At 44.1% G+C, this 12,726-nt stretch overlaps 1 protein-coding gene across 4 annotated transcripts in view; it reads right to left on the bottom strand.

The window, feature by feature from the left end:
• The window catches only part of THAP4 (THAP domain containing 4), a 40,787-nt gene that overhangs the window by 25,538 nt on the left and 2,523 nt on the right, over window positions 1-12,726 (bottom strand). For all 4 annotated transcript variants that reach the window (XM_089916092.1, XM_089916093.1, XM_089916091.1 and 1 more), the window contains exon 2: window positions 11,357-12,543. In XM_089916092.1, coding sequence (XP_089772218.1) covers window positions 11,357-12,543 — 1,187 coding nt within the window. The remainder of the gene's footprint in view (window positions 1-11,356; window positions 12,544-12,726) is intronic.

Here is a 12,726-nt window from a genome sequence, read left to right as displayed (position 1 = left end):
TATACCAGGAGAAATAGATAAATCTGAATAGGCCTGTATCTATTAGAGAAACTGAATCAATAATTAATAACCTTGTAAAACATTAAAGTACCAGGCCTAGATGGGTTTCTAGAATATTGGTGAATTCTACCGAACATCTAAGGAAAAACTTTTACCTATTCTTTACAATCTCTTCTGGAAGGCAGAAGCAGAGGGAATACCTCCTAAGTCATTCAATTGAGGCCAGCATCACCCTAATACCAAAACCAGACAGAGACATTACAAGAAAGGAAAACTACAAATATCTCTCATCAACATAGATGCAAAACTCCTTAACACGAGCAAATGGCATCTAACAACGTAAAAAAAAAAAATTATACACCATGATCATGTGGGTTTATTCCAGTATACAAGGCTGGTTCAGCACTCTAAAATCAGTTAATACACTCCGTCACATCAACAGGCTAAAGAAGAAAACTCAAATGATCATATCAATGGATGCAGAAAAAGTGACAAAATCACTTTTCATGATAAAACTCTCAATAAACTAGGAATCAAGGGGAACTTCCTCAACTTGATAAAGAACATCTATTTAAAAAACCCTACAGACGGGAATTCTCTGGCAGTCCAGTGGTTAGGACTCCGTGCTTTCACTGCTGAGGGGAGGGTGCAGGTTCAATCCCTGGTCAGAGAACTAAGATCATGCAAGCTGCATGGCGTGGCCAAAAACCCCCCCCAAAACCAAAAAAATGCTATAGTTAATGCCATACTCATGGTGAGAAACTCAAAGCTTCCCTACGAAGATCAGAAACAAGGCGAGGATGCCCCGTCCCCACTCATACAATGAACTGGAAGTCCCAGTTGACGCTACAAGAGAAGAAAAGGAAATAAAAGGTACACAGAGTGAAACAGAAAAATAAAACTGTCTTTGCTCTCAGATGACAGGACCGTCTATGTAGAAAATCCTAAAGGATCCACAAAAAAACTATTGGAGTTAATCAGCAATTATAGCAAGGTTGCAGGATATAATGCTAATGTACTAAAGTCAATTGTTTCCCTATATACTAGCAATAAACAACTGGAATTTGAAATTAAAAAAACAATAACATTTATAATTGCGCCAAAAAAAGAAGGAAATATTTAAGTACAAATCTAACAGAATATGTAAAGCTTTATGAAGAAAACTACAAAACTGATGAAAGAAATAAAAGAAGATCTAAATAAATGGATGGATATTCTATGTTCCTACATTGGAAGATTCAATATTGTTAAGATGGTCAATTCTGCCCAACTTGATCTACTGATTCAACACAATCCCAATCAAAATCTCATCAATCATTTTGTGGATACTGACAAACTGATTCTAAAGTTCATATGGAGAGGCAGAAGACCCTGAATAGCCAGCACAATATTGATGGAAAAGAACAAAGTTGGAGAACTCACAGTACCCTATTTCAAAACCTATTATAGAGCTACAATCATCAATAAAATGTGGTACTGGCAAAAGAACAGATACATCAATCAGTGGAACAAAACAGAGTTCAGAACTAGACCACCACAAACAGAGGCAACGGATTTTTTACAGAGGAGCAAAGGCAATACAACGGAGAAGGAACAGTCTGTTCAACAAACGGTGCTGAAACTGGATGACTAGACTGAAAAAAAGCATCTAGACACAGACCTTACACCTTTTACAAAAATTAACTCAAGATGGATCACAGGCCTCAATGTAAAACGTTAAAGTGCAAAACTTCTTAAAGAGACACAGGAGAAAATCTACATGACCTTATTTGGCAATGAGTTTTTAGATACAACACCAAAAGCACAATCGATGTAAGAAAAAAACTGATAAGGACTTCATTAAACTTAAAAATTTCTGTTTTGCAAGATGCTGTTAAGAGAATAAAATAAAAAGAGAATAAAAAGACAAGCTACAGACTGGGAGGCTATATTAGCCACCCCCTACCAACCCCTCCAACGCCCCCCACCCTGCCTAAAAGCTTCCTGCCTCCTTCCCTGCCTCCTTCTTTGGACCCTAGTTTTAGAAAAATTCATGTTCCTAACCCATGTTTGTTTTTTTTTCCTACCATTTCTATCTCATACATTTTCAAATATTTAATTTTATTACATAAAGAAGTAAAACAGAAAAGGACTTGTATTCAAAATACACAAAGAACTCTTAAAACAATAATAAAACAACCTCATTTAAAAATAGGAAAAAAAAATAGGAGAACCATCTTTGAAAAGATGAACAAATTCAACAAACCTCTAGCTAGATGGATGAAGAAAAAAAGAGAGAAGACTCAAATTACTAAAAACAGAAATGAAAGTAGGGATATTACTACTAATTCTACAGAAATAAAAAGGACTATGAAAGGACTATGGACAATTGCATGCCAACAAACTGGATAACCTAGATGAAATGGACAAATCCCTAGAAACACAAAACCTACTAAGACTAAATCACAAACAAGTAGAAAAGCTGAATACACCTACAACTAGTAAGGAGATTGAATCAGTAATCAAAAACCTCCTGACAAAGATGAGCCCTGGACCTGATGGCTTCACTGGTGAATTCTACCGAACATTTTAAGAAGAACTAACAACAATCCTTCTCAGACGTTTCCAAAAAAATTGAAGAGGAGGAAACATTTCTAACTCATTGTATTGAGGCCTGAATAACCCTGATACCAATGCCAGACAAAGATACTCCAAGAAAAGAAAACTACAGGCCAATATCCCTTCTGAACACTGATGCAAAAATCCTCAACAAAATACTAGCAAACTGAAGTTAGCATCATATTAAAGAATTACATACCATGACAACGTGGGATTTATTCCTGGAATGCAAGGATAGTTCAACATACAAATATCGATCAGTGTAATATGCCACACCAACAAAATGAAGGGAAAAGAACACATGATCATCTCGATGCAGAAAAAACATTTGACAAAATTCAACACTCTTCCATGACAAAAACACTCAACAAAATAGGGATAGAAGAAAACTATCTCAACACTATACAAGCCATATATGAAAAGCCCATAGCAAACATAATACTTGATGATGAAAGACTGAAGCTTTTCCTCGAAGATCAGGAACAAGGCGAGGCTGCCCACCTCACCTCTCCTATTCAACATAGTACTCGAAGTTCTAGCCAGAGCAATTAGGCAAGAAAAAGAAATAAAAGGAATCCAAATTAGAAAGGAAGAAGTAAAATTATCTGAGATGACATGACCTCATGTGTAGAAAATCCTAAACACTGCACAAAAAAGCTATTAGATTATAGGTCATATAACTCAATATCAAAAAACAAACAGCCCAATCCAAAAATGGGCAGAATACCTAAAAAGACGTTTCTCCAAAGAAGACATACAAATGGCCAACAGGCACATGAAAAGGTGCTCAACACTGCTAATTATTAGAGAAATGCAAATCAAAACCACGATGAGGTATCACCTCACACTGGTCAGAATGGCCATCATCAAAAAGTCTGTGAATAATAAATGCTGGAGACTGTGGGGAGAAAAGGGAACCCTCCTGCACTGTCGGTGGGAATACGTATTGGTGTAGCCACTATGAAAAACAATATGGAGGTTCCTTAAAAAACTAAAAATAGAGCTACCATAGGATCCAGCAATCCCACTCCCTGGCATATATCTGGAAAAGATGAAAACTCTAATTCAAAAGGATACATGCACCCCAATGTTCACAGCAGCCCTATTTACAATAGCCAAGACATGGAAACAACCCAAGTACCCATCAGCAGTCAATCGGTTTAAAAAGAAATGTGGTATATATGTACACAATGGAATATTACTTGTCCATAAAAAAGAATGAAATACTGCCATATGCAGCAACATGGATGGACCTAGAAAATAACATAATAAGTGAAGTCAGACAAAGAAAGACAAATATTATGTGATATTACTTACATGTGGAATCTAAAAAATAATAGAAATGAATCTATATACAAAATAGAAACAGGGCTTCCCTGGTGGCACAGTGGTCGAGAGTCTGCCTGCCGATGCGGGGGACGTGGGTTCATGCCCCGGTCTGGGAAGATCCCACATGCCGCGGAGCAGCTGGGCCCGTGAGCCATGGCCGCTGAGCCTGCGCATCCGTAGCCTGTGCTCCGCAACGGGAGAGGCCACAACAGTGAGAGGCCCGCGTACCAAAAAAAAAAAAAAAAAAAAAGAAGAAACAGACTCACAGACATAGAAAGCAAATTTCTGGTTATCAAAGGGGAAAGGGAGGGGAGGAGGGATAAATTAGGACTATGGGATTAACAGATATATGCTACTACATATAAAATAAATAAGCAACAAGGATTTATTGTATAGCACAGGGAACTATATTCAATATCCTGTAACAACCTATAATGGAAAATAATCTGAAAAAACAAAAGACTGAATCACTTTGCTCTGCACCTGAAACTAACACAATATTGTAAATCAGCTATACTTCAATTAAAAACAAAACAAAACATCAATAAACCCATGGTGATTCATGGTGAGGCGGCTAAAGTAATCTGGTAATCCTTTAAGGAAAAAAAAAAAAAGCTGTTGGATCTAATAAATGAATTCATCAAATTAGCAAGATACCAAAGTCAACACACAAACATCAGTTGCATTTCTATACACAAAACATGAACAATCTGAAAAGGAGATTACAGAAACAATCCCATTTATAATAGCATCAAAAAGAATAAAATACTTTGAAATTAACTTAACCATGGAGGTGAAAGACTTGTACAATGAAAACTACAAAACACTTCAGAAAGCAATTAAAGAAAACATAAATTAATGGACACACATCCCATACTCACGGACTGGAAGGCTTCATATTGTTAAACTGTCAATATTAACCAAAGCAATCTACAAATTCCGTGCTATCTCTCTCAAAATACCAATGTTTTTTGCAGAAATAAAAAAAACCATCCTAAAATTCATATGGAATCTCAAAGGACTGAGAATAGCCAAAACGATCCTGAAAAGGAACAAAACTGGAGAACTCACATTTCCTGATTTCAAAACTTACTATAGTAATTCAAAACAGTGTGATATTGGCATGAAGACGTATATAAACCAGCGGAACAGAACAGAGGATCCAGAAATAAACCCCCACATGTATGGTCAAATGATTTTTGACAAGAGTGCTAAGACCATTCAGTGGAGAAAGGACAGTGTTTTCAACAAACGGTCCTGGGAAAGCTGGACATCCACGTGCCAAAGAACGAAGGTGGGCTCTAACTGGTTAGGTATACGGCTACCTAACACCATATATAAAAACTAACTCAAAATGGATGAAGGACCTAAACGTAAGATATAAAGTAATAAAACTCTTAGAAGAAAACATAGGATGAAAGCTTCACAACACTGGACTTGACAATGATTTCTGGGATATGACAACAAAGGTACAGGTAACAAAAGAAAAAATAGACAAACTGGACTTTAAGAAAATTGTTATAATTTGTATATCAAAAGGCAATATCCACACAGTAAAAAGGCAACCTACAGAATGGGAGAAAATATTTGCAAATCATATTTCTGATATGAGATCAATATCTAGACTATATACAGAACTCCTAAAACTAAACAACAAAAAACCCCCCAAATAACTGATTGAAAAATGGGCAAAGGACTTGAACAGACATTTCTCCAAAGAAGACATACGAATGGCCAATATACACATGAAAAGATGCTTAGTGTGACCGATCCTTAGGGAGATGCAAACGAAAACCACAGTGAGACGAGACTGCCCCACACCCGTGAGGATGGCTGTTATCAAAAACACAGAAAACATGTGTTGGTAAGGATGCCGAGAAACTGGAACTCTTGTGCGCTGTCAGCAGGAATGTAACGTGGTGTATTCATTACGGAAAATAGTACGGAAGTTCCTCAAAAAATTAAACACAGTACTACCATATGAACCGGCAATCCCACTTCTGGGTATACACCCGAAAGAACAGAAAGTCAGATCTTGAAAAGTTACTTGTACACCCACATTCATAGCAGCATGATTCCTAACAGCCAGTGGGTGGAAGCAACCCAATGTCCGTCGATGGATGAGTGGATAAACAAATTGTGGTCCATCCATACAATGGAAGAAAATTCTGCAGTATGCTACAACATGGATGTACGTTGTGGGCACTAGGCTAACTGAAACAGCTAATCACAGATGGACAAATACTATATGATTTCACTTACATGTGTCAAAATCATGGAGACAGAAAGTAGAATGGTGGCTGCCAATGGCTAGGCGCGGGGAGAGGGAGAGTTATTGTTTAATTGGTATAGAGTTTCAGATTTACATGAGTTATGGGCATGGATGGTGGTGATGGCTGCTCAACAACGTGAATGTATTTAATGCCACTGAACTGTACACTGACAAACTGTTAAGAAGATAAATTTTGTGTTATTTGTATTTTAACTCAATATAAGAAAAGGAACAACAAAAAAGAAATGAACTATCAAGCCATAAAACGACAGAGGAACCCTAAATATATACTAAGTGAAAGAAGCCAACCTGAAAAGGCTGCATGCTCTAGTTCACAGCATCCATACATCCCAATCAGGCGACATCCTAGAAAAGGGAAAACTACAGAAACAGTCTAAAGATCAGTGGCTGCCAAGGATTGGGAGGAAAGGCACGAACAGCGGACAGAGAGGTTTTTAGGGCAGCGAAACTACTCTATGATATTGTAATGAGGATACATGTGCTCATGTACCTGTCAAAACCCAAGTATAAGGCGTCCTGCGGGCTGACCTGCCCGAGTGTTTCCAGGGGCGCACAGACCCTGGCCGGGACTCAGACGCGTGCAGCGGTCGCCTTCCTGCCCAGGTCTTCAGTGGGGCAAGGCCGGTGCTCCTGTGTTTGTGCTTGTTTGAAAGATTCCTCTTTTTGTCCCTTCCCCAACCATGTTTTTCTTGCCCAGCAATGATTCATCTTCAATGGTTTGAAATCACAAAATTTCTACCCACCCAATCTTTTACTTCATTCTACTGAGTTGGTCTTAAATAAAATCCTCTTGAGATTTGTATCTTTGAAAGGTACTCTGTTTTGTTAACAATAGTTTGTCAGTGGAAAAAAAAATCCAAGTATAAGACAGGAACCTAAATGTAAACTGTGGACTTAGTTAATAACAACGTATCTATATGGGTTCATAACTTGTAATGAATGAACCACACTAACACAAGTGGAAATGCAAGATGTTAGTAGCAGGGGAAACTGTGGGGGAATTTCCTGTACTATCTGCTGAATTTTTCTGTAAATCTCAAACTTTCCTAAAAAAAACTATTAATCAGAAAATAATCAATGGAAGGTAGGGAGTAGGTAAAAATATAGATGAAACAAGAGTATCAGAATACTGATAAATGTTGAAGCTAGGGGGTAGGTACCAGGGGGTTATTATACTTCTCTGTTTAATTTGTACATGTTCAAGATTTCCACAATAAAAAGCTTTTAAAACTCCAGATTAGCTCAAGAACTGTCTGTATAATGAATAAAAGAGCGGGAAGAAAACAGATATTTTTGAAGCAAGTATTAAATTAAAATTGAGGGCACGGCTGAATCACACTTGATAGTGGACATCCTTGTCACATCAGGGACATTCACAGGTCAGTGGGCAAGGCGGGAATGGCACGGTCAGGGAAGGACAGAGAGGGGATGAACGCGGAAAGATGTTCATCCTCACTGGTTCACAGAAAGGCCAGCAACGCGGCCTGGTGCGGCATGACGCCTGGACTCAGCACGGGCTCAGGGACAGAGCACCCCATCCTGTGGGAATGCCACTCAGCACCAGCTTTCTGGAGGGCAAACTTCCCAGAGCCCGGAACCTGCAGGTGCACTGGCCGGGCTTCTCTGCTTCAGGGATTCTGTCCAAAAAAATGGGACTGGCTGAAGGCCACGGACTGAATAAACATATGTACAGTCCCTTCAACACACCCTATAAAATCATCAGAAGGTTCCTTCACCGATGAATGAAGTCGTAAGCACACCGGGAACGGTCGAGGGAGCAGACGCCAAGGAGAGCCGCAGGCGGGGACCGTGGCTCCGAGCGGGGCCCTGCGTGGCCTCTCTCCCTCCCACCCCTCCCACTGCCCCTGGCCCAGCTCCTCCTGCAGCCTCTCCCTCCACCCCAGGGAGCCCAGGAGCAGAGGGGCAGCACCCACCCCCACCCCCTCCTCAGGGCCCAGTGCGCTCCTGTCTGTCCTCACGGCTCTCCCTGTCCATCTGGGCCCCAGCAGACACCTGCTCCCTCGTCCGCATCTGACACACACAACTTTCCCGTGGAGCCGTGTTCCCTTCTGGCTACTGCCCACTGTCCCCACAGCTCGACCTCTTAAAGTGCCTGGTCCCCAGCCACCCTCACCGGCCCCTCCCTTCACTGGCTCTACACCCAGCTCCATTCCCACCACTCCAAGGAGGCTGTGGTCACCAGTGACCCCATGTGGCCGAGTCAGCCATCCTTTCTCCATTCTGATCAGAGCTGCGGCAGCCCAGCAAAGCACCCCCCTTTCTACAATACCTTTTTCTCCCCCCTCTGCAGGCACACACACGCAACCTCAAGAGGCTGGGTGCTGGCTCTCTGGCATCAGCACCTATGAGGCATCTCAAACTCGATTCCTCTCAAAGTTTCTCTGTCATATGAGTTCCCCCCAAATCATTAACTATTTATCCAAAAGAGGGAAAAATTGGTAACAATAAATCATGGTGAATAAAGTAACCAATACCACGTGTACGTGCATCTACTGGGGAGATGAGGATTTGGAGCTCAGATCAGAGACGACCCGCAGGGGGGAGGGATGGGGGGAGGGACGGGGCTGGGAAGGGGCACAGGAGCCCCTCAACTCAAGCATTTACAGGAAGACAGGATGAAGGCTGACAGACACCCATCAGAATAGAAAAAGAAACAACGAGAAAGCCTAACAAATTAAAAAATAAAATAAAGAGTCAGGCTCAAGTTTCAATTTATCTATAATCCCAGTTGTAAACGGATTAAATTACTTTATATAAGGCTCTCAGATTGAGCTAAAATATAGCTACAAAATAAAGGGATATAAAAAGGTTGAAAATAAGGAGACAAAGAAGTAAAACTTTAAATGGGACAAAATAGGCTTTTCTGTTTGGTAACATGGAGGCATACTCACGTATCTAATAACATGGTCTGTAAATACAGTTAAACTGAACAGACATTCAAGAAGCAATAGCACCTCAGGAATCACAGTGACAGACCTACCTCACCACTTAAAAATCAACAGATCAGGGACTTCCCTGGTGGTCCAGTGGTTAAGAATCCGCCTTACAATGCAGGGGACGTGGGTTCAATCCCTGGTCAGGGAACTAAGATCCCACATGCTGATGGGCAACTAAGCCCGTGTGCTGCAACTACTGAGCCCAGGCCCTCTGGAGCCCACACTCCACAACTAGAGAGAACCCCTCGCACTGCAACGAAAGATCCCACGTGCTGCAACTAAGACCCAACGCAGCCAAAAGTAAATAAATTTAAAAAAAAATCAACAGATCAGTGGATACAATAAGTTAGGAAACAGATCAGTTGACCAGTAAAATAAGCTAGATCCAGCCTCAGCCAGACAGAACAATGTAACCAATCGATGGACAGGACACCTTCTTCTCAAGCTGTAAGGAAACAGTCACAAACAAAGAGCATTCTGAGCCACAATGAAACCTCAGAAGATTCTATAAAGCAAGGATCTTTAAGTCACTGAACCTTAACAATAACACAAAAAATTAACTCCCTTCCCCCAATCCATCCACTTGAAAACCACAACACCCTCCTAAACAACTCAAGTTAAAGAGGGAATCAAGACTGAAATTACAAACTCTTTAGAAACTAAGGGCAAGGAGAGCGACAGGAGGCGGGTCTGTGGCGGGGAGCCAAAGGGACAGAAGGAGGGATCCAGCCTCAACTGCAGGTACCGGGAAACATAAACTGTCCCCAAAGACGTTATGCACTTCCCTCCAGGAGCCAGAACAGCTATAAAACCCAAGAAAGCAAAAAGAAGTCAGGAAGAAGGAAGCAGAAACAACAACGGAGACCTAATCAATGCAGGCTGTTTGGAAAGACCTGCAATAGTGACAAACTTTGGGGCGTCTGACCAAGAGGAGCAGAAAAAGGTACCAAGAAGTAATATCAGGTACGAGAAACTACAAAAACCACTTAAAAATAACAGGAGAATGTAGTGTGTAACTCTGACCAGTACATCAGGATGGCTTTGGGTTTTGCTTTTTTGGTTGTGCTGATGGTTGTTGACCTGGGGGTCTAGTAGGCCCTGAACAGCCTGTCACACACTGGAGCCTTTTCTCACCTGCAGTGGTAATTACAACCTGAAAAACAAACGCTGATTCAGACTAAATGCACGATGTGGTAGGAAAATGGTTTCCACCTTTATACACATAACAGGCAAAAGATACTAACCTCAAAACTGATTCTGTAAGAAATAAAAGTTGGCATGCTGCAACTAAGAAGCCCACATGCCACAACCAAAGATCCCATATGCCGCAACTAAGACCCGATGCAGCCAAATAAATATATTTTTCATAAAACATTAAAAAAAAGTCTAAGAATACACACTAATTTTTTTTTTTTTTCCTGCAGTACGCGGGCCTCTCACCGTTGTGGCCTCTCCCGCTGCGGAGCACAGGCTCCGGACGCGCAGGCTCAGCGGCCATGGCTCACGGGCCCAGCCGCTCTGCAGCATGTGCGATCCTCCCAGACCGGGGCACAAACCCTCATCCCCTGCATCGGCAGGAGGACTCCCAACCACCGCGCCACCAGGGAAGCCCTACATACTAAATTTTAATGGCAACCAGGAATAAAAGTGGGGAGGTGAGTGGGAAAGGGAAATTTTCACCACTTCTTAGCCGATGTATTTCTGCAGTGTTCTTACGAGAGAACATACTCTACTCGAATAGGTGTTTAAAACTTTTAAAAAGTTATTATTAACGTTCAAAATGCGTAACGTCAGGATATTCATCACAACCCAACTGGAAAGAACCTCCTCATGATTTTAAGAGTCTCCTACGATCTTTCTAATGGCTCACCGCGTCTGTCTAAGCTTACGTTTCAACCCTAACTCGTTAGCAACTACTGTCTGCGTGAGGTCTGCGGCAGGAAGGGACCCCGGTGGGGTGGAGGACCAGCTGTCCGGGCCCCACCACCGTGGTTCTGGGTCTCCCACCCCTCCCTCCTCACCGGCTAAAGCTCCCAGCTACAGCCACCTCCCAGGCACCGTGGAACCCAGCCGGTGAGGCGAGCTCGCCAGCCTGGCTCCCCTTCTCGGGAGGCACCGCACGGCGCAGGCCCCGCGCTCGCGAACCCCAGCCGCGCGGGCGCCAGGCCCGGGTACTGACCGCGGCCGGGGGCCAGCAGGCTGCTCAGGTGGGGGAGGCTCAGCCGCCGCAGCCGGTCCAGCTTCTCCCGCAGCTCGCGCACCTGGCTGTCCGAGCGGCTGACCCTCTGGCGCAGGGCCCTCAGCTCGCCGTTCTTCTTCTCCACCTGCTCCTGCAGGCAGCACACCTGGCTCTTGCTCTGGCGGGAGGAGAAGCAGTAGGAGTGCAGCGAGTCGATAAGCTTGCAGGCTCCTGACGCCGACAGGATGACCTCGTTGATGGACATGGGGCTGGCGTCACTGTGCTCGCTCTGCACGGCCTCGGCAGCCGGCTTTGGGGTCACGTCGGTTGGAGGCGCCGAGGGGCCCTGCGCGGGCTTCTGCGGCGTGGCCGTGAGCGATGAGCTCGCCGTGGGGGGCGCGCGTGGCGGGCTCTGCGCCGGCCCCTTATCGGGCCCCGGGCTGCTCCCGCTGCAGCCGGGCTCGGCGTCTCTCTTCGGCCTCTTGCGGTCCACGGGCTCCCGGGGGACGGCCGGCCTCTCGCGGGCGTGCTTGGAGGAGAAACTGTAGGAATGAAGCGAGCCAATGAACTTGCAGGCCCCCGACCCCGGGGGGGTAAAGTCATCCACGGAAATGCCGCTCCTGTCCACCAGGCCCCCGTCCGGGGAGGTGGCGTTCTCGTCACCGGCATCCACAGCACAAGCGTTGGCTTCTCCCCGGCCGCCAGACGCGGTGGCGGAGGCCGGACCGTCATCTCCGTGTCCTTCCGGAGGCTGTCGGGCCCGCTGCAGACCAGTGGCCTCCCGGGTAGCCCTGGCTGCGGGTCTGCCCTGTGATGCGCCCCGCTTCAGCTTGCGGGACTCGGGCTTGGCCATCAGGCCTTCACTCGAGGACGACGACGACGACCCTGCAGCTGCCTTCCCGTCGGCAATGTCACTTGCATGTGCCCTTAGACCCCCTGAGGCCTTCCTGGTGTCCTTTCTCCGGGGGCGGCCATGGCCTCCGGCCCCCCTTTTCTTCTCAGCCAGGTGGAAGATGGACGGCACGGCCGTGGGCTTGAGCAGGCGGTGCTGGTCCTCCAGTCTCTTGGAGAAGCTATCTTTGGTGAAATGTTCACTACAGAGGAAAGAATACTTAGTGGGCGTCCAGTTATCCCTCTGAACAGCCTTCAACCACTGGATCAGACGTTTTGAGTCCTTCAGAGGGAATCTGCAGGACAAATGACAAATTAGAAAAAAATAATTAAATGCCTCCCCCTACTACTATCAACTATAAAAGCAGAACAAGTGCATTTGCAAACACCCCAACCTGTATTGACTTTATCCATTTAAAAACTTAACAAAGATCTAAGGAATACCTTCTACTTGCAACTTATTACTGAAATAGAAAGAT

This window comes from Delphinapterus leucas, chromosome 8, assembly GCF_059928025.1.
Source record: "Delphinapterus leucas isolate spDelLeu-1000000601 "Yukka" chromosome 8, BTC_Dleu_Yukka2, whole genome shotgun sequence".
Classification (NCBI taxonomy): Eukaryota; Metazoa; Chordata; class Mammalia; order Artiodactyla; family Monodontidae; genus Delphinapterus; species Delphinapterus leucas.
This window is presented reverse-complemented; position numbering and strand designations above follow the sequence as displayed.